This window comes from Drosophila hydei, unplaced genomic scaffold, assembly GCF_003285905.1.
Source record: "Drosophila hydei strain 15085-1641.00,03,60 unplaced genomic scaffold, DhydRS2 tig00008119-arrow-pilon, whole genome shotgun sequence".
NCBI lineage: Eukaryota > Metazoa > Arthropoda > Insecta > Diptera > Drosophilidae > Drosophila > Drosophila hydei.
The window spans coordinates 7,264,765-7,286,992 of NW_022045830.1; the positions used below are offsets into that span (position 1 = coordinate 7,264,765).

At 41.9% G+C, this 22,228-nt stretch overlaps 3 protein-coding genes and 1 long non-coding RNA gene across 13 annotated transcripts; 1 reads left to right on the forward strand and 3 right to left on the reverse strand.

The window, feature by feature from the left end:
* Positions 1–1,379: 1,379 nt before the first annotated feature.
* Positions 1,380–14,920, reverse strand: LOC111597232 (probable ubiquitin carboxyl-terminal hydrolase FAF). Of its 10 annotated transcripts, none has more exons than XM_023311891.2 (20): positions 14,463–14,920; positions 12,412–13,364; positions 11,496–11,644; positions 10,203–11,428; positions 9,542–10,141; positions 8,182–9,468; positions 6,748–8,119; positions 6,259–6,685; positions 5,882–6,197; positions 5,666–5,819; positions 5,452–5,602; positions 5,089–5,397; positions 4,915–5,026; positions 4,745–4,854; positions 4,335–4,686; positions 4,014–4,273; positions 3,360–3,957; positions 2,810–3,298; positions 2,232–2,511; positions 1,746–1,824 (listed from the first exon to the last, which is right to left on the reverse strand). In XM_023311891.2, exons 2-19 carry the CDS (start codon positions 12,750–12,752, stop codon positions 2,242–2,244), a joined length of 8,523 nt encoding a protein of 2,840 aa, XP_023167659.2. In that variant the 5' UTR covers positions 12,753–13,364; positions 14,463–14,920; the 3' UTR covers positions 1,746–1,824; positions 2,232–2,241. The 10 variants fall into 10 exon arrangements, with proteins under 10 accessions (XP_023167635.2, XP_023167620.2, XP_023167611.2 ...); XM_023311876.2 differs by having other exon boundaries at positions 8,182–9,492; XM_023311883.2 differs by having other exon boundaries at positions 1,777–1,821; positions 8,182–9,492.
* Positions 14,921–15,429: 509 nt separating this feature from the next.
* Positions 15,430–16,941, forward strand: LOC111597054 (JNK1/MAPK8-associated membrane protein). Its single transcript, XM_023311576.2, has 5 exons — positions 15,430–15,640; positions 15,708–16,054; positions 16,127–16,293; positions 16,348–16,482; positions 16,538–16,941. The coding sequence occupies exons 1-5, from the start codon at positions 15,539–15,541 to the stop codon at positions 16,687–16,689; spliced, it is 903 nt and encodes a 300-aa protein (XP_023167344.2). The 5' UTR covers positions 15,430–15,538; the 3' UTR covers positions 16,690–16,941.
* Positions 16,942–16,958: 17 nt separating this feature from the next.
* Positions 16,959–19,805, reverse strand: LOC111597045 (E3 ubiquitin-protein ligase HRD1). The gene is made up of 6 exons (XM_023311564.2): positions 19,297–19,805; positions 19,090–19,146; positions 18,840–19,028; positions 17,931–18,777; positions 17,658–17,863; positions 16,959–17,597 (listed from the first exon to the last, which is right to left on the reverse strand). The coding sequence occupies exons 1-6, from the start codon at positions 19,420–19,422 to the stop codon at positions 17,124–17,126; spliced, it is 1,899 nt and encodes a 632-aa protein (XP_023167332.1). The 5' UTR covers positions 19,423–19,805; the 3' UTR covers positions 16,959–17,123.
* Positions 19,806–21,451: 1,646 nt separating this feature from the next.
* On the reverse strand, positions 21,452–21,974 carry LOC111597059. Its single transcript, XR_002751282.2, has 3 exons — positions 21,922–21,974; positions 21,583–21,705; positions 21,452–21,520 (listed from the first exon to the last, which is right to left on the reverse strand). It is a non-coding gene; the product is annotated as an uncharacterized LOC111597059 (long non-coding RNA).
* Positions 21,975–22,228: the final 254 nt, after the last annotated feature.

Sequence of the window (22,228 nt, forward strand, 5' to 3'; positions counted from 1 at the left end):
ATTAGCAAAAAAATTTAGTTTTCATTTATTCTTTTTCGTTAGGTTTTCTCTTTTTGTTCGTTTAATTCATGCGTTATGTGTGTGTTTTATTGCTTAATTGCACACACACTTCACAGGCATACATATGTAAAATATGTAAATTATAAAATACAGTAACAATTTTATATTTCATTGTGTATATCGAATTGTTCTATTGCTTTGCGTTTTGCATTTTGCTTTGCTATGGCTCGTGAAACAACCAAAAACATATGGAAAAAGTAATTGAAGCATTGTTTGCTTACATTTCGCGTTTATTTTGCAACTTAAAACATAATAATTTAATAAATGTTTAACAAATTTCACTTAATACAAAAAACACTAAATAATTAAAAATATATTTATATATACTTAGTATAAACATAATCAAGTTTATTTTACGCTCTCTTTTCTTAAATTTTTTCCTTTCTCTCTTAGTCCACATTTGTCTATAAACTCGGGCGCTTTTATACTGTAATTTATTTTCGTTTTGATTTCGCATTCAAATTTTCTGGTTGAAAATTGAATTTGGTTTTGAAACGCTTTTCGCGACACTTGTGGCTTGATGAGTACTGAAGATGCAATTTGGTTTTGCTTGCCTTAATTGAAATATTTACGCATTTCAGCCGAATTAATTATTTTTTGTTTTTGTTTCCTAAGTATGTATTTATGTTTGCATGTATGTATGTATGTATGTATGTTCGTATGTACGCAGTTGTTCTCATTTAGTTGGTTTTATTTGATTCAGTTAATGTTTAGATTGCTCGCTTGCAATGCGTAATACATCATTTATATATACTATATATAAATACAATTTTCTCGTACTATTAACGTGCAACTTAAACCATTGTAGGGTGTGTGTGTGTTTAGGCGTGTGTATTTTTGTTGGGGTGTGTAAGTGTGTAGTAATGTATACGCATGTATGCAATTTGTTTAGGTAAATGTAAAGTTCAATAACTATTTAAACGCCTTCTCTTGGTACATACCCTTGCTTAATGTTTACTATTCTTGCCCTCCTCTCGCATCTGACGTCTGCTAAATATCGCTTTTCGTATTCTTGTTCTTGTTTTTGCCTATGTTTCATTTGTTAATTCATTTGTTAATAACTACTAGCGTTTAAGTCTCGTTTTAGTGTTATCTTTTTGTTAGTTTTCTATTTTTGTTTCTTTTCTTTTTATTTTTGTTTAATTTTTTTTTTGTTACAACGGTCTGTCCCCACACTGAAACCACCCAAACAATTTACAATGTCAATTGATGGATGCTCTCAAGTTGTTTAGTATTGTAGTTGTATTATTATTATTATTATTATTATTATTATTATTATTATTATTATTATTATTATTTTTATTATTATTATTGTTATTATTGTTGCGATTAATAATTTTTATTGAAACACTATTCGTTTCGTTCCTATGTATTTTAAATTAAGTTCTTCTCCATTATTGAATTGAGTTCAGCCGCTCCCGTTGTTGTGGTTGTTGTTGGTGTTGGTGTCGTTGTTGTTGGGGTTGTGGTTGTTGTGGTTGCAGTTGTTACAGTTGGGTTTGCCGGTGTTGTTAAGATAGTTTCCGTTGTGTCAGCTATTATAATCGATGTTGACTCACTGCCTGTAGCTGCTGTTGTTGTGGCTGGTGTTGTGCCATCTATAGCTTTGGCCGCGGTTACAATTTCACTAGACGCTGTTGTTGCTATTGCGGGCGTTGGCGTAGTGGTTGCCTCTGTTGCTGTTATTTCCTCGCATTCCTCCGCATTTCCAAACACATTCTTTTTTTTCAATGCCCTTCTTCGCTCTCTCCTGTGCGCCGACTGCTGCGAATGCATAAGAATCAAAATAAACAATAATATTAATTATGGATACAAAAGAACTAATTGTCGGAGAACTAAATATGGAAACGAGACGCGTGGAACACTTTGTGGATGCTTTGAGCGTCAGCATATCAATAAAGCAGAAAGAACTGAGTGCGCAAAAATGTATGAATTAAAATGTATATACAGAATGTGTGTGCGTATGTGTATGTGCCTATATCAAGAAAGCGACGGCTTCAAAAGAAAAGGATAACAGCCGGGAAAGTCATCAATGGGAATGACAATCGTGCCTATAGTAAAAGCTCGATATGAAGCACTTTTGGCTTTTTCGATGAACAACAAAATGTTTAAACAATAACAATAACGCATGTGGGTCGGATCAGAGAATTAAATGAACAACTCTAACTAACTTGGCGCAAATCAAATTAAGCGGCTGGTGGAACTGTTGCTAATATCACCACGTTGTTGTTGTTGTTGTTGCTGCTGCTGCTGTTGCTGTTGTTGTTGTTGTTGCTGCAGTTGTTGTTGCTGCTTTGGTTGTAGCTGTAGCTGTAGTTGATGTTTTTGCTGATGAGACTGCTGTTGTTGTTGCTGTTTAAGTTGTTGTTGCTGTAGTTGTTGCAGCGGCGGCATTAGCAGCTCCGCTGCCGGCGGCAATTTACCTCCTCGGTTGGCACGATTTCGGTTTGCCTGCGCACAGTTTAACAAAAAGGTAGAAGGGAAGAGGACAACAAAACAAAACAGCGAAAAATCGAAAGAAGGTACATTGGATAATTTGAAACAGAGAAAGAATTAGAACAAAGTTACCATGTTGTGAAGTGTAGTGTAGATTGGTATGTTATATGTGTGTTTATATACATATATATACACATATAAACATATTTATATACTTTTTTATATTTGTGTGGCAAGGCGGAACCTGAACCAGGTGGACTACTTCAGTAACAGATGCAGCTCAATAAGCCGCATTGTTATGCTACTTAGTTACCTTTTCCATTGCAATTTTAATGTGATCCAAACTGTTAGTGAGGCCGTTTATGTTGGAGTCGATGTTGCCCGTTTCTTGAGCGGTGCTCTCGGTCTCACTGTTAGCGCCACTGCCGCTGCCTCCACCACCACCGACAGACGGAGCAGCAGAGGAAACGACTCCCATTGAAGTGTAGGCACTAAACAGCTGACGTGACAGACGCGGTATACCATTGCCATCGATTGATCCTGAGTTTGGTGCAAGTGCAGATGTCGGTGTTGAGCTCGGAGCAGGGCCGGGCCATCCGCCAATGGTGGGGATTGTTGTTAATTGTGGATGGTTTGCAGATTTGTTGTCAGGCTGTTGTTGCTGCTGCTGTTGTTGTTGCTGTTGATCATTACCCACTATTCCATCTGCCACAGGCGGCTGCTGTGTTTGCGACACTTGTTGATCCTGCTTGTTGTCATCGTTCGACTCCAAATCAGATTCATTGTTTTCTTCCTGGTCCTGCTATTAAAAAAGATTGTTCATTAGTACAGGAGATTTTGTAGATTGCTTTGCATATAAGCACCGTGGTAGGTTTCTCGCTCACCTCCTCCGGGCACAGTTCATAAGCCATAGACCAGGTGTTCTTTGCTGATTGTGAACGCTCTAGCATATAACCATTTGTATTGTCATTGCTCTGTGCCGGCGGAGACCATGAATATGAATTATACTGACAGCCAATGCCGCGCTGGCGTTCTAGCTCATCCTGTAACCACTCAACAGCAATGCTCCAATGGCGGCTAATAGTGGGATTGGTGTTAAGCATTTGGAGCGCAATAGGCGATTTGTGAAAAAGCTGCGTTAAGCATTTGATTATTTGGTAGGCGCGCTTCTGGTAGTGCGTCTTAGCTCGTTGTATTGTCTCTAAAAGACCTTCACGTTCCTCGGCTACACCGTTGAGCGCATTGTGTATGCGATGATGTTGCCAAGAGTCCTCAATCAATAATATGTTCAGCAGCAAGTCTGTGTGATGGCGCATATCATGACAATAAGCGAAGCCACATTGCCACAGCAGCTCAGTAAGCACAGCACGCGAAAAATGAGGATTTTCCCAGCTGCAATACTGGAGTAGTTTTAAGCCCTCTTCACCCACATTCGTATCCTCGATGACCTTTTTAATATAGCTGTAATAAAAGACTGTTAATACCTATTGTAATTCTACATTGGTCAAATGATTTACCCGGTCCGATTGAAGAGAATATCCATACACTCACTGGACAGTGGCGTCAGCTCCTCGTGGGAAATACTGGAATCCTTATAAGGATTGGGCAAAGGTCGCGCATTTTGATTGGAGCTCTGACATTTATCGCTTACATCGCTGCAGCGCACCAAATGCGAAACTACTTGATGAAGTTTGCTGAATTCCGGATACTGATACTTAATCGACGGCCCTGATCCATCGTCCATGGCCACCTGCATAAACTGCACTGGCACATTCAGCTAAAAAAAAGCATTCTTTCAGCAAAAGAATTGCAATATTATCTGAGCTCTAAGTAATTACCTTAAGTAACTGTTGCTTTTCTCGCGTGCCCAGACCCACATACATGCTGAATAGACTGAAGTAGTGCGGTAAATGCTTGCCATAATCAGCAGCTTCGGATTTGAGCAGACGTAGCACACTAATAAGGACCTGCTCGCAGAGATTGCTCCCCTCATATCCAACAAGCGGCTCATCGTTAATAGCAAAATGGCAAAAGAACACAACCAGTTTGACGAACACGGTGCGTACCTCCGGCGAGGGCGCCATCAATATATACTCGCCCAGGCGTGAAGGTGGCGAGAGGAGCGCATGATTTGCAAACCACTTGCGCACCAATGACGAGGAACGTATGTGATGTGAGAGGGTGTCATACCTGAAAGAACGGATTATATAAGTTGATTTCCAGCAATCACCAATCCTCCTTCACTCACCATTCGATAACTGGGCCACGGAGCGATTTCTTTGTGCGAAATCCTGTGTGGAACAGAAATTGTGATGCCAACTGCACGCCAAGCAGCGAAAGTTCTTCCGCAGCGGGTGTCTGAATGGAATATAATTAAAAAGTCAGTATTTCATAGAAATTCTTCTTTATGACACCTACTATTTTATCACTGCGTGTCGAAGGAATACTGCAGCTGACCAGCTTTTTAATAAAATTAAAAAACTCGACCGAGAAAATACTGCGTGAATGCAGAAAACGAATATTTTGATGTCTGAAATTGATATAAAGTACTGATTATGTATTGTTTACACAAATATTAAACAGTGGACGTACCTGACACTGCGCTCAATCGGCTTTGGCAGTGGCAAGACCACATTCCGGCTTTCTGTTAGCGACAGCTGCTCCACACTCGAATCAAAGTGTGTGGGATTTTGATCACAACGCGTGTAGAAAAGCATATAGGCATTCCACCAGCGCTTTTGACGGCGATATTGCATTCGCTTTAGATTGTTATCATAGATTTCGCCCAAATAGTCACCGCCAAAGCATTGCACTTTCATTTCCTCATCTTCGTGCATTTTACATTCAGTTACCTCTCCATCATCAAACTTGTACCATTGGCACTTGCCATTCGCTGGATTTCTGCACGAATACGATTTAATTACATGTTGAAGATTATATGTTATGGCAACTTACTTGGATACTATGTAGCTGAAGTAATGACCACCGGATGCCTGCCCGCTGTGCACCACAATACCGGTCAGTTCGTATTTTGTTGTTTCAACACTTGTTTGACAATTATCACCAACTTCCACAACTTCGCCCTCTAGCTTAGCTAGGCCAGAAACTGTATAAAATAAAAGCAGTTTAAAAATATATACAAATATAATAAAGTTTCGTGTGATCTCACCTGTGTAGGGCTCCATATCGAGTATACGCGGAAATTCAAAATAATCATTAAACTTAATTGCGCAAACGCGCTCGTAGTCGTATTCAAAGCGCTTCAATTGTATGGCTAACACGGGCGGCAGCTTCTTGACACATAGCCGCTTAATGGTAACTACCTGAAAGGATTAAACAAGTATACATAGTTTAAATTATATAGTTGTTGTGGTGATTGACTTACTTTTTTATCACATTTATCACAATGGTATGCATCAGCTCCCTCGAGCAGTTCTCCTTTGACATACTGCTCCAGAGATTCAGTTAATGAGCTATGATTCCTAATATCAACACTAAATACGCTAAATGGTTCCTCTTTGGAGTAGCGATGTGGGCACTCTTGGCAAATCTTCTGGTCGCTAAACGAGCCACCCAACGTTGCATTCATCAGCTGCGTGTAGCCAAGTGCCTTCAGTCCCTCATCGAGACTCTCAAACAGTGACATAAAGAACTCAACTGCGTCCTGTTGCTCGCGAAGATTCACCGGCTCGCCTTGCAATCTGTTGGCAATCGTTTTATAAATTAATATACTCAACATCATTATCTTTTTCTAGTACTCACTTAAAGTGCGTCCATAGACCGCGAGGCACATAAAATTGCAACGCACTATGACCCAGATGAGCGAATATAGCCTGAACATGCTTCAGTATGATCACATGGTAGTTCTTTCGTACATCAGTACCATCATCTGAGCCCATGGTTGCGGTTACTGATGACGACGAGAGTGTGGGTATTGCTGAAGGGCCAAAAAAGGAAGGTCCAAGACTACCACTAGTCAGATCGGAATCACCGCTAAAGTCTTCGTTGTCATTGGTAGCGGCGCCATGGGCCTTGAGGATGCCCACACGCACAGCTGGTACCATGTAAAGCTGCTGTAGCACTGAATTCATGTAGCAAGTGGCACCAGCGTTTTTTAAGCCACAGAAACCTTTAACTGGTCGAGCACCCACCGGCGGCAGATAATCCCATTCGCGCAATGGATCGGTATCTAAATTTAAAAACAATATCAGTAACAAAGATCAGCTGGATTTCATTTCCCAGAAGACTTACCAGTGCAAACGAAATCAATAAGTGTATTGGTGAGTAGCTTCATATTAGGAACACAGAGCTGGCACAAAGCAATAAGAAGATCACAAGCAGCAGCAATTGTATGCGGACTGCGGCACACTGGTGGTGGAACCGTGTCCATGCGTAGGCTGCCATGCTTGCGTAAATGCAGATACTCCCGTGATGCCGTAAACAAAAAGTCATCGATGAGTTCGTGAATTAGCTCGTTCAGCTGCGCCTTCGAGTCGGGCATCAGAAAGAACATTAGCTCCTTGGCCAGACATAGATGGCCTTCAAGCAGTTCCTCATGCACCTGTGTATCACTAGAAACCTTGACGTTTTCGCGTATTTTCCGCAGCCACTTGATTTCATCGCCCAGAAGACCCTCTCCTATCTGCAGTGGCCAGTTGTAGATACAGCCGTAGGAAAGCGTTCGACATAGGACCGAAAAGAACTCCGCGCAGGTGGCCTCATATTGGGGCACCAACGTTTTTAGTGCGCTCACTAGCAGATTGACCATGTAGACAAAAGGACGACGATCGCCGGCGCAGTAAGTGGACGCCAGGAACAGCTGCTCAGATGCCACTTGACGAACATGTCGCAAAGGATTCTTCAGCACGATTGAGGTAATAAATTTGGGCCAATTGGTGTCGTTGCTCAACGCCTCGTTGGCGCTGGGATTGAGTATAAAAGAGATCGTTAATACCTCGAGTGCTTCCTTGCACATACTAAAGTCTTGGCCATCGGGAATAATGGCATCATCTTCGAAATCGTTGGTACTGCCCAGAGCTTGCAGATTACCGCACGACGAAGCCCAGGCTAGCTGCACAACAGCCTTAATCGTCGTTATATCTGGACAGGACCATTGCAACGTAGAACTAAAGAGCGCACGGCAACGTTCGCCTTCATGACTTGCCGACAGCATCTCAGTGGCCAGTATCTCAGCAAGCTTGGCCGAGATCGCGCGCAGCGTGCCCTGGGCATTATTGGGCATCGTCGAGAAGTTCTGCTTAAGTATGTCCACCTGGGAGCGAGCACCATTGTCATAGTCACAGATCATTGGTTCATCGCCCACGCGGGACAATACGCTACCCACTATGTACAGGAACAGTTTAGCCAAGCGCAGAACACACTGGAAGGAGGCTCGGTTTGTGTGCATGTCAGCACTGGGCAAAAAGTTGTTCTTCGTGAGCAGCTCTAGCACGAAATGAGCACATCCCGAATGCATCCAGGCGGACTGCACCTGCAGCGCTGACTCGCCCAGCGGATCTAGCGCGGGTATTAATAGTCCGTGAAGAACACTCAGATTGTACAGCACCTGAGCTGGTGCCGGATGCAGAAACATCTGCTCTGGTGTGCAGTCCTCGGCATTTAGCTGAAAATAGATAAGTTATTTTTACAATTTAATTCACAATATTTGAGGGGATAAAACCCTACCACATCGCTAGTTGTCTGACTTTGACCACTACCAGACAAGGTATCCTCCTCTTTGGGGCCATCGCCAGCAGGTGATTTTGGGATACGGCACATGAGCTGCAACATGCGCATTGTGTGACGATCACAGGGCAATAGATGAAGCAGTACCTTAGCACTATCACGTAGACGGCCATGCTCTAGGTCACTGCCCAATTGATATAGCTTTAAAAAGAACTCAGTGTACTGATAGTGCTGTGATATAATCACACCGGGCAGCGTGCTCTCAGATTCGACGCGCTGCATATCCGGACAAGGCCTTGGCGGTGAACCGGTACTAGAATCGCTGGAGGAGTCAGGACTGCTGGCCAGGCCAATGCCCACCGGCATTAGCTTAGCCGTTAATATCATTTTGTCACGTATGGTATACTGGTACAGTGGATTGATCTCATCAGAAACCTCGATTGGCTCGCCATTGGTATAGAAGAGATCCACCTTTATGTTAGTGTTAGATGTGGAGTTGCCTTTGATGCGCTTTAGCAGGTTCCGTTTGAAGGCCGCCATTGTCTCGTTACTGTGCGTAACAATCTCAATGTCATCAATGGGTCGTCCAGGCGTTTGGAAACGTATATATAGACTAGTATTCTTGCCGCGCGTGACGCGACTCAGGGGTAGATGGGTTCGATCGCCGCTAAAGGAGCGATCACATTCTTTAATATACTCTTGCAGCACTTTGATGATGCGGCACATCTTCTCCGCCTCGATGAATCGCATTTTTGTATCCTTCGAATTGTCATTGTTAGCATCCTGATTATCGGCATCGTCCAACATAGTTTTTCCCAGTATGAGAATATTGCTGTAGTGCGTGCGCAAACGCGAACAGCACTCACCAATGAACATCTCGTGGAACTCAGTGATGTGTTCCTGCAATCGTGGCCCAAGAGCTGTTGAAACCTCCTTTAGTAGATCAATGGCCTTATTGGCAATCTCTTCGCCCCCGGTGGTTATCACGCGCCACAGATAATCTTTTCCAATGAGATCCTCATTGTCGAGTATGTAGCCTCGATGTATGGCCTTCAGTTTGTCCTCCTTCGAATTGACAGCTTTAAAGAAGCGCTCAAAGCACTTTATACCGCTTTCCGTAAGCAGGTGCGGATCCAATTGCAGTATATTATTCTCAAAGAAGTCCTTGTTAATGCCAGGATCAAGATCAGGCTCTTCGCCCATTAGTTTACCGAACCAGCGGAAACATTCCTCGCGATCAGCCGTAAAAACGGCATTCACAGCCAGACAATGCCAGATTTGCTTTGCCTGCGCCGGAAATAACAATGATTTCTACATAAGCCAATAAGCAATCAATATGGAAAGGAATGAAAATACACACCTGATCAGCACAAAGCCAAAGCTGGCCATCCTTCAGCAAGAACTTCAGAAACTCCAACCGCTCAGCTATCTGAGCATGATGTGGAAATCGTCCGTCTACCAAAATGGTAGCCGCATCCAGACTGGGCGTCTCGTTAACCATAGCACGCACTTTCTCCATGTACGCAGTCAAACTGTTCGTGACCAGGATAACAAGCGAATAATCGTTTTGCAGACGTTCAATAACCTGAAGCCGATTAGTGCCTGTTTGCGTGCGTGGCGCATGATTAGGCGTGGTGTCATATAAACAACAGATGTCCCTAATGAGGCGCAAAGCGGGTAATACCCACGAATCACCGGATTTCAGCTCGCCTACGCACTTATCTAGCCAAATGGTCTTTTGGGCATCCCGCTCCTGCGAGCAGCTATAGTCGAGTATTTTAACGTGCGCACCCAACGCCTGATCAAGGACCTCGGGTGGCACCTCTTGACTATGCGCCAGTGTCCAAAAGAGCTTTAACACCTTCTGTGCCATAACGCCATTCTTATCGTCTTCAGCCAAGCGCCTTATTAGCTCCAGCAAACGCTCCCGTTGACGTTTATTGGCGGTCGTCATACTAGCCTGGAAGTAGTCATTGGAAAATAAGAATATCGCCTAGCCGTCTATACTACGTTGGACTCACCTGAAACGCTTCGAATAGATGGTCCAGTTGTTCGGGTGTAAAGTCCCAAGCTAGTTTGGCCAGCAAATCGTGCATGTTCTTAACAATCGCTTCGTGTTTTCCTGCCTGAGCACGCCATACGGCGTCCAGATCGTCGAGCGTTAATGCCTGCTCTTTTATTAGAAAGCGTATTATCTTCTCCAGCTTTTCCACATACTGGGGCTGATGCAATGAGTCCTTCAGCACAATGCCCAGTACATCGGATGATTTAATCCATTGGGCCATGCGCTCTGCCGTTAGCCAGTCCATCTCATCCTCAGGCAAACAGTGAGGCAGCGGTTGAGAGCGATGCGAGTAATATGCCACCGATGAGAGTACCTTGTTGATCTCGTTAAGGGCATTCATCTTGCCATTAAAGCTGGATACCTGCAGCAGGCGCAATATCATTTTAAGGCGAAACATCTCAAGATCACGTATTAGCTCCTCCTGGCCGGTCAAACGGCTGGCCAGGGAACGGGCCGATTTCACAATACCATTAATATAGTCATTACGACCCTCCGGCTTCACCTCGCGCTTTAGCTCATCATCTGTGAAACTATCAAGTAGATCCAGCACTACATTCCAAGTGGGCATAAAGTACTTGGCAATGGTTGCCGGCGTCAGCAGCTCGTAGCATTGACCAAATGGTCGAAGCAGGCTGTGTATGAGCAACAGCGTCAGTCGATTGTCTTGCCCGGTAGCTTCCACGCCCACACTCTCATTGGATGCGATGCACTTGGCTGCTCCACTCTTTGTGTTTTGATTGCGTTTTAACAATTCCAGGCCGCTGTTAAAGCGCTCGAGCAGATTATCAAATCCACCCAACTGCCCAAAGCGATTAATGAGATCGACTAGCCAACCACGTGGGTTCTTCGGCTCTGGCGGTGGTTTCGCATACATCTTATTACTGTCCAGCACACCCCAAATGCATTCAGGTGCCGCAAAACATTCCGGCTGCCGTGCCGCATTGAACGTGTTGAACTTATTTTCCGGATCAAAAACAATGGCCAGCAAATCGAGGAGGTAAGGATTGTCGCGCTGCATGTGTATCGCAATTAAATTCAACAGCTTGCCACACGACACCAAAATGCAGTGATGTATATTATATTTCCACGAATTGACCGCCTCATCGGTTAGGATTTTAGCAAAAGATGTGGTCAAGCCATTGCGATAAAACTCAACGCACGGCTCACAGTCATGATCCGCACCTGAACGAAAGGAAAGAAGGAACATCATTTAGATCTACAATTATATGAAGAACAATTCTATTCTTACCAGCCTGGGCCAGTTCTATAGCGGCATTTAGAAGCACTTCCAGTTCCTGTTCGGGCAGCACGGGCACCACCCATCGTGGATTGGAAATCTTCTGTGTTAGGGAGCGCAGCTTTGCGGTTGGAAATGACGCTATCAGTTTTTCCGGCGACCTACACACATGATGCAAAATACAAAAATTGACTTCAATTCCGATTTCCATTCTATTTGCGATGCCTATTATCGGAGCGCATGAGTCATTGCCTGGCCCCGTAAGTAGATAAGCGATAATTGTTCTTTGTTTTGTTATTATCGTCGCCTTTCGTGTTTATTATTTAGATTGCCCATCTCGCCCGACGTACACACACATATATGATGTATGTAGCTAAAGCAGGCACGCACAAACAAAATATGCGTTTGTATATATACGTCTCAAAACTCGTGATTTGAATAGCTTTGCTCTAATGAGACAAATAAGTACCAAAGGGCAACTGGCCAGCTGCTCAATACAAATTGACTAATAGTCAAATCAATTTATGACAAACTGTAAAGAATTCACTTGAAAAATTGACCGCACAAAACTAAACTGTTTATTTGCATACAATATATTTTTAACGTTCAACTACGGTTGCAGTCTTTTTGTTATGGTTAGGAAGACGTCAGACAAAATGTGTAAATAAAAGGTCGAAATGATTGTAAGAAAACTTATTGATGTTCGTACTTAAAAATAGCTTATTATTTTGCGTCATCTTACTATATGACCAATTATAGATACTTTGCTTTTCACCATCAGATGGATAAGAAAATGTTGCCCTAAGGCAAAACTATTTTTCTTTGCATTCAAATTGCGAATATTTTAGGTAGTCTAGCTCCATTAACTACGCAGTTGAAATTATATTGCTATGAATAACAACAAATGGCTAAAATATTTAGTACTCACATTACTGTAGCGGCACTCTCTGAAGTATTAACACCTGCTGCTGTCGGTGCATCCGTCACTTGGTTCGCATCCTGACTGCTCGTATTGCTATTGTTTGTATCGCCACCGCTGCTGGACATATTCGATGTTGTGACCGATGTTGTGCCTGTACCCGTACCCGTTCCCGTTCCCGTGCCCGTAACAGAGCCAGCGTCTTGAGCTGTGCTCGTTACGCCCGCGGTGGCGGTGGTGGTGGTGCTGTTGGTGGTAGTAGTGGTATTGGTTGTGGAGGCGCTGCTGCTGCTGTTGTTGGTCGTGGCTTGGCCAGTTCCTGTGCCCTGCCGGCGCGTATCGAATGTCATTTTTGCGCCCTGTGGCTGCACCAACGTCACAAATGCTAAGCGCCGTCGTCGTTTGTTCTATTATGTTGGCTGCTTATCAGGTGTGACTGTTGAAGTGTGTGTCGGTCGGTCTGTGTGTGTTGGTGTAGGTGTGTACTGTGTGTATCGTATCGTAATTCTACAGAAGTCTACGCTGGGCGGCTTTGGCTTTGACTATTGACTATGACTATGGCAGTCCTGGTTCCGGAGAGACAGAGACGGGCACAATTCTGTTTACACCGTTGCTCCTTATTATTGTTTATGGGTTTGGGGGTAAGTAAGTAATCAAATGAATGAACAATGTTTGTAACCAATGTACATAGGCACTGTTGGTCGGCGTCGGCGTCTGAGTTGCCTGTGTTGTTTGACGACGTATGAAAACTTTTCAATTAAGTTTCTTCTTGGCTTCTGTTTTTGTCTTCTTCTTATTATTGTCCCAATAAGAAATAATTCGTTCTGTTGTTATTGTTGGTGTTATTCCTATTGTTGTTGTTGCTGTTGTTGTTATTTTTGCATGCACTGCTGCTGTTTGCGGCGCGCTGCATTTAGTTTACATATTTCTGCTCAACGGACACAATTGCAAAAATCTATAAACTGCAACGAAGTAAGAGAAAAAAGAAGAAATAGCAAAATGAATACGAGCGCACAAAGGAGACCAAAAAACACACTTGCACACACACTCATACACAAGCACACGCGTATAAATACATACACACACAGGCGCACGCAACGAACGAAAAGAGCGAGCGTAGATTGTGGCATAGGCGTGTGTTGAGAGTGGGTTGGAATATGAAAAATCAATATTATTTAATAGACGGGGGTCAGGCGAACGGTGGCATGGGGAGCCGAACACTGGCCAAATATATGTGAGCATATGAGCACTGACTCACATATACACACGCACAACAAACACTCTCTCGCACACACTTACATACACAGCGACAGTGTGAATTTAATTTAATGTTGTTGTTGCCGTTTTACGTTGTTCTTTTCCTGCTTATATTTATTTATTTGTTTTTTTTTTTTTTTTGTAGCCAAACAAAGAAGATTTTTGCTTTTCCCAAAAATTACATCACTGCCTTGAACGTTGGGAATCCGTGGAACGGGTACACCAATCCCCCATCCGGCACAAGCGCCGAGGACCATAAGAACAATTGCTTGAAGAGCAACCACTTTACTACCAAAGGCGACGAAACTTGTCTTGTATTTTTTCTTTCTCGCCTGCTCCTAGTTGTGCTTCTTCTTTCTTTTTAGAAGTTCAAAACTTTTATTTTTAATAATTTGACAACTGACATGCAAACTTAGCATTTGAGCGACGAATTGTTCGTTGTCAACACTGCATACATATGTACTTATTATGTACATACATAGATATACATTCGTACATGCACAATGGCAATGCAGCACAGATTGGTGGAGCTGGGGGAGGGCAATAGACCCGCACAAGTGCAGCACGGCAAACAAATATCAAAGTCTTTGAAATATATGTTATCAAAATGACTGTGGCGCTGTGCAGTGACATATTTATATTTTGCTTAAATCTGATATATTTGCCATTTCCTATCCAAATTGCAGGACGTTTTCCTACATTTTTCACATCTAACTCACACACACGTACACACGTATATTCGCGCATCTACACACACGCACACAAATGTAGTCACTAAATCGCTTTGCTTTTGCACAACTCACCATTTTGTGCATCCGCCCTAAAAAACACTGTGCGTTTTCCTTAATATACGGATTAATTTACACTGTCGCACTAATTCGCCACGATACTTGCGCGCAGATTTGTTTAGGGCTTGGCTGTTAAAATTTCATAGTTGCTGCACAAAATATTAAAAACTATTTATGTATTTTATTTTTTTTGCAAATTTTGCTGGCTGGCTCTCCTAAGCTTTACAAATCAGCCGGCCGATAGCCAAAATGGCGTCTCTGTTGGTGATGGCCAATATTTGCAATTGTTTATGTTTGTATTTTTATAACTTGCTGGCGTATTGCCTATTTAATTTATATAAATTGTTTAAGTTAACTGTCCTATTTCCAACACTTATTTTAGAGTTAATTATTATTTTTTTGTGTAGACGGCCGATAGATTACAGTTGCCGGCCGAATGTGGACCTGCCTAAATTAATCATCGACGGCACAAAAACACCTTACATCCCTGGCCATTATCGGCAAACCGCCACATTTCATATTGCGAGACATAATACTACGCAATTTTCAACGATAAGAATAGTTGAAAACAATTCTAATTATGGATGGTTTCTTAAATCGGCAATTCTTCGCTTTATTTAAGCTTCCATGTATAAGCATTACCACAGTCCTTTCCAACACTTTGCTTAGCTGTAACGACAAAATCGATAGAAAATCGTTAGCGACAGCTGTTCAGTTTTAGCTCTGGAATCTTTTAATTCATAAAGACGGTTATTTTGTACCGGTTGACTGCGAAATCCAATTTCAAGCTTTATTCACTGTTTTTATAAGTAACTCGTGGACATATTGAAAATTGTTTAATATCGAACAGTAAATTTAGCGATTTTAAATAAAATGGCATATAAATTACTTGAATTGCGAAGATATTTTAAAATCTATCAACCCTTGATTTTCCACAATCAAAACTCGCGCTGTTGATAACATTTCTGCAAATGTTAAAATTCTTAGGTGCCCACATATCGCTATGTTATTGTTTGGTGAGAAGAAAAAAATACATTACTCCTAACCGAACAAAAAGAAAACAACAATAATTCATCGCGTTTGGTGTTAAGATGTATAATTATTTAGATCGTTGTCCCGGCCTTTATTGTGGTAGGTCGCTGCAAGAAAATGGAACTTGGAGCAGTTGTGGAGTTTGTCCCAGAGGAACACGGGTAATTTAGCTTTGTTTGTTTGTTTTGATTTGCAACATTGTTGTTTTGTTCTACTCATTTGTTTAAGGTGAATGCAAGCTTCGCTTGTACGCCATGTCGAGACGAATTAACTCCCTACTCGTGGCTTTATCTATGCTTTATGTCAATGTTACCCTTCATGATGCACTGTTTCTTTATTGACATGGACGCCAAAGATCGAAAATTTTCACGCAAACAGCTAATCCTAACGGCCAGCGCCTTTGTCGAGGTGGCACTCTCGGCTCTAATGGCCACCCTGTTCATGGAGCCAATGTGGGAAATGAGTTTGTATGCGTGCGAGGTGCGCAAGCTAACAGACTGGTATACATTGTTCTACAATCCCAATCCCAACTATGAGACGACGTATCATTGCACCCAGGAGGCTGTTTATCCTTTGTATGTAGTATGAATTCAAATTTGCATACAACTGTCTTCTAAGCAGTTTCCTTTTCTATTTTTTTTTTGTAGGCAAACAATTGTGTTGGTGTATTACTTTTTGTGTTTACTGAATATGTTTCTTATACGAACTGTTGTCAGCTCGATGTTCGATGTTCGAAGCAAAGCGCCCATTTATTCAGCTCTCTACTTTATGCCATTGCTGACCTTAATTCATGGCACCTGCTGTGGACTTATTTGTAAATGAAACGCTTTAGCTCTCTGAATTATACTAATGCCCACTTTTCTTTCAGATTATTCGTTTCCATATCTAAGCATAGCCATGTCTATGGTAGCCAATGCTATACACTACTCTTTAAAGCTGGATCAAACCCAGAAGGCTTTACTTTTATCATCTGTGTGGGATGTGAAGAATGCTGTAATCATTAGTAAGGCAATAACTTCAACTTTGAAATATGGAGTGTAAATAATATTGTCTTTTAGCTGTGCACTGGCTGCTGCTTGCATTTGGCATCTGTTCGCTGAACTATCATTATGCTTTGCTGTGTTTGGTGCCGTTTCCATCTATGTTCTATATAATGACTGTTCACTTTACTGACCCCGGCGAGTTTCGGGAAATGGAGTCGCGTATTTGATCCGGAAATGTGCAAATGCAAATCTTCCACACGACAAGCACAAGACGGTCCACAGTTGTTATCTATGTGTAATTAATATGTTTAAATTACTTGTAATTAGTTCATATGTACGTTTAAAGCATCAACAATTCATGTCGTCTTTTCGTTTTAGTTATATTTCACATTAATTATACACATATAATAATTATTAATTATAAATCATCAGTTTCCCCTTTTCTAAATTAGTTGTTTTTCTTTTTTTTTTTTACACAATATATATATATCATCAAAGTCAAAGGAATTTTGGAAAGATAAAGGATCAATGTAATATAAGCTAAAATCAATATCCATTCATAGAATACACATCGAGTTGCTAGATGCACGTGTGAGAGCAAGGTGGGCGTTAAAGGCTGTTGCGCTGCTGCTGCTGCTGCTGATTACATTCAGTTCAAATTCTAATCTGCTTTGTCGCTAGTAGTTGGTGATTTGTTGCGTTCCTCCAGAAATTTCAATCGTCGCTTTCGGAGCTCGCTCAGCTCGGAGCTGTCCTCGCTATCAACATCAAGAGAAGCTTCATCATTGGACGGTACAATATCCTCCTCAGCGCCCAAATCTTCAATAGTAACTTTTTCTGAGGCATTTACCACAGTGTTACTTGTAGTAACGCTGTTCTGATGCCCCTCGTGCGATTTAACCTCCACTGCCGATGCTCTTGATGTGCTTGGCTTATCACAAACTGGTGCTGATGTTAATGTTGTTGCTGGCCCAACTGCTGTTGCTGCATCTGTTGCCACTGGTACGCTTTGAGCTGCCACAGTTGGGTTTGGTGGCAATACGTGTACAGGCGGCGGTAGCCTCGCAATTATCCCCTGATATTGTTGCATTAAAATATTAGCCGAATCCACCATTAGCGAAATATTTCGTAGCATCTAGAAATTGTTACATGCATATAAATGAGTCTCTAAACTGAATGTAGTTTATATATTTACCTTAATGCGTTCCTCAATGTGTTTTCGTAGGTTGCCCTCCATAGAGAGCAACTCTTCCTCATTGAACGCATTGAGATCCTGCGGCATCGGTGGTGGCGGTACTATTGGAGGTGTAAAGTAGGCAAAAGGCGGCTGCATCATAAACGGAGAAAGCATAGGAGGCGGCGGTATACCAGCTAGGTTTGGTATTCCATTTCCCAAGTTATCTATGCGGTAGTCAAAATAAGTTAGTAAAATATTTGCACAGCTTAAGCAAATTGAGTAGCAACTCACTAGTTTCGGCGAAGATATCTGCAAAATTGGGTACTGCGGGATTCCGCATCGCTGTGCCATTTGGATGTGGCTGAGCGGTCTCATGTGTTGCTGCTGCTGTTGGATTAATTATTGCAGCATTCGCGCCAGCTCCTGGTGGGCCAGCAGCAGGAGCTGCTGCTGCTGCATTCGCTGGCTCGTCAGCTGGCCGGGGAATGGCCGTAGAATTCACTGTGGGTGTACGCAGTATATTGAGGCGACAAGTGGGACAAGTTTGCTGGCGTTGGAACCAGGAGCGTAGGCAGGTTGTATGGAAGATGTGACCGCACGGCAACTTCTTTGAGTGATTAACCATGTCTTCGCGACAAATGATGCAAATATTGTCTGACTGTCGCAGTTCTTCGGGCGTAGCATCCGGATACAAGGTGTTCATGTTACGAATTGCTCGTCGAGACATGATAACGTCGTTGAGAGCCTTGCGGAAATTGCGTATGGTAAAGAACATTGGCCGGAAGACGAACATGGGTAGTGCATAAATCTTTGCCATAATAACAACGAAGAGCAGGTACAATACCACCTTGATCAATCCAATAACAAGTTCCGTATACAAAAGAAATACGGCCTTATTCTCCCAGGGCGTATCGGTACGCATCTCTGCAGCATGTAGCACATATTTTATGGCCGTGCTGGCAATTACCGTTAACAGAATCGCATACTCAAAGCCGAACACTAGCTGCACAGTCGGCCCACGCACAAGCGTTGAGTTGTAGGCATGCATTAGCAACACATAATCAAGGATGCCCAGCATTGTTAACAGACTGCCGACGCGTATATGGAACAACCAGCCCAGCACTGGAGAACGCTCCATCTGCAAAGCGCAAGCACAAAATCAATAAATAATATGTAAACATAAATTACACGTGCACCTACAAAGTCAACGCGTTCCTCGGCAAGCCAATGGAATGATTTGAGAAATAGTAGCACTGTAAAAAGCGCCACAAATCGAGGATTGAAGTCGTCTCGAAATACGGTAAATGCCAAGCATGTCTCTGTCAATGCATACCAAAAACGTTCAAGCAGATGCTCAAATTCGGCAGCACGCAACGTGCCCAGGAATATCTGCAATAAAGCAAATTTGCTTTAACGTTGAACTAAACTGATATAAGAAAATTAATTTTACCTTGCGCAAGAGTTTGCCGAACATAAAGACTATCACAAAAAATTGTATGTAGATTACCTATAATCGAAAAACGTTTCAGTTATATATGTTTGTACATATATATATATACATATTTATATACGTATATATATATATATATATACATATATGTGTGTGTATGTACGTACACATATAGTAAATGTATTTTATGAAGAGTTTATTACTTACCGCCATGGATGCATTGGATTTGGTGATATACACAACTGCCGGATAGAACTGCTGTTTCTGGTAGTAGGCGTTGCCAATTACGGCGCTGGTCAGCGCCATGCAAACACTTGAAATTAGCAGCTGCATGTTGTTGCAGTTGGTTGCAAAGCCAGCCAATTGGCTGATAGTCTCGAGAAAGATGTTAATGTTGATTGTTTCGCTGGTCTATTTCCGTGAACGTTAGCTATTTTGTTATTTCTAGTTTATTTGCGTTTTATGTTTTATCGTTCGACATCGACACAGTTAATTTTGACTGTTCTCTCTCTGTACCTCACATATATTTTCCTTTTTTCCCCTGTTTTTATTGTACACGTACACGACTCGTCAGCACGTAACGTAATGGCGTCTGACCATTCACACGTTTGTTCACAGTCAGCTGTTGTAAAGAAAAGTGTGACCGACACCCGCAAAGTAATGTTTGAATTTGACTTGAGCTATCGTACTGTTTGGGGCTTTTTGCGAATAAATTAAAAAGCCAAGTTGCTTTGTTCATCTAAAAGTTTACGAACTGATTTCATGAGAGAGTTTAAACATTTTAAATTGCAACATTTCGCAGCGGTTAGCTTGCGCTGTAACAATGCCTAAAAGTATGCAGTATTAGCAATAAATTTCAGACCTTAATTTAAAAACGATTAACTAAAACAATTTTTCTTAAAATTTTAACTTTAAATTTATAATTTTATTATATCTTATACATTTATTTTTGCCCCTTAATGAACTAACTTATAATTATACTATTTGTGAGAAAGCGTAAAAAAGCATTTAGCTAATTGAGGCTCGTTTCGTCTCTCTTTGACCATGATTAGTCGATGAGCCGGCCAAATTCAGTCATAATTAACGCTATGTAAATTCATACTACGACTGAGCTGGTGCAACAACATTCACGCTGGGTGCCCAGCAGGGTGTCCGTATTGGCAAACAATTAGTGACTTGTGATTCACCTGCCTGAAGTAACTTTTACTTTCCGTCTGCCGCCTTGAGAATCTGCACTGACCATATGGCTATGAGCCTCGCTTGGAAGCAATCGCATTGCGTAAATGCAAGTCCCGCGGTTGAGGCGCAGCTGGTATCTTTGCATAAGCCGATCAAATGCTAGACACCCAAAGGCTAAAGTTTGTGCGCAGAACTAGCAATGCGATAGCTGTGGCGGTCGCGAGTGGAGATGTCGTTGGCAACTCCAGTTGTTACCCAAGCCGGAGCCCGATTCCAGTCAATTCAGACAAGGCAAAAACGTGTCGCAGCAATTTCCCAAACAATTTCAGCATTTCTATGCACGTTTGTTTTTCACAGCATCTTTTATATTTTAGCTTAGCTTCAATTCGCATTGCATATGCAATTTCACTTGCTTAGCCTGACCCCACTCCCTCCCTGCTTACATTTTCTGGTTGCATGGACAACTCATCTGCCTGCATGCCGGTTGCCGTTGTCTTTAGCTGCTGTTGCTGTGGCTGCGACTGCGACTGTCGCGGATTGTATCGGTCTCCACGCTTGACTTACATAAAAGCTAGGAGCACGGTTCGGACAAATAAAACTTGTTTTGTCTTTTTGAGGAAACGAAAGAAGACGTCGAGGTTGTTGCTACTGCCACTGACTGCCTTGCCTACAAGAGCTCGAGGGGCTCTTCTGCGTTGGCGCCTTATGTAACTGCTAGCCAGCTATACATACAGCTACATTCATACGTCTACGTGTAGCTGAAACTGCATTTACCTTGTGGATACACTTTTTAGCGCATTCATCTTCATCAGCAGCAATTACATCTTGCGATATTCTCGGCATTTGTCACTGGTTTTTCTTCCTCTCTGTCATTTATACGCTTGAATAATCAGTTTTTACACACATGATTCGCCAGTTTAGAGACATTAAAAAAAATTGGTTTCTCCTTACAATTTATCATAGACTTCGAGAAGATGCCATACAGCTGCACAAATTTCGGTAACGACTTGCAGCAAGTTTCAACAGTCATTAAATTAAAAGATAATCTACCGAAGACATAAGATTACAATACCATCACTTCGTACAATTACGCATTATATGCTAATTAATCTGTGAAAATTACAATTGCTTTATTTCGGCAATATTTATATTTAAAAAATCCTTTTTCACTTGCATTTCAATTGTGAGTATTTGTGTGGCAGTCTGGCCACATTGAATAGATTAAGTTAGCCGCGCATGATTAATTGATTTTCTTCTTATTTAAAATATCGGCAATATTCATTAAAAGAATTTTAATTATAGGAAAGAGCTTACCTGAACCGTGTCGATGGAGCAAACATATAGTTTCAATGTCATTTTTGTATTTCTTTTGAGCCGCGTAAAAATCAATTTGAAGTTTGGCATTAACTGTTCCCATTTGCTGATGAGTGCATTGCTCTAAAAAAACACATATAAATAAACATATACATATACATACGTATCTAAATGGCTATATAAATTTTGCAACAAAAGCCTTATCGAATTATCCATCAATTGGCAAAGACGAGCGACGATTTAATAATTTCAGCGCGTCTGCAGTCAATTTGCCAACTTTGTTGCTATTGTGTATTTTCTAGCCGCTATTTGGCCTAATTAAATTGTCATAACAATTACCAACGCACTCTCTCACACACACGCGCAACTTTGCACTGATATTGGACATCTACTTAGGCCGGTATTAAGCTGAGAAAACAAAAAAAAAACAAAAATTGTAGCAAATGTAAGTCATGCAACGGCGACGTCGACTTTGACTACGCTGACCTAGTGGACGTGTTAATGATGGATTTGACCAGATACACACAATCGCATGTACATAAACATATTGTTGCATGCAATAAAGCGTCTCATTTGAGTTGCAAAAAAAACCTTTAAAGACAAAGCAGACGATGAAAACTACGCACCAAAAGCGGCAACTAAAAAA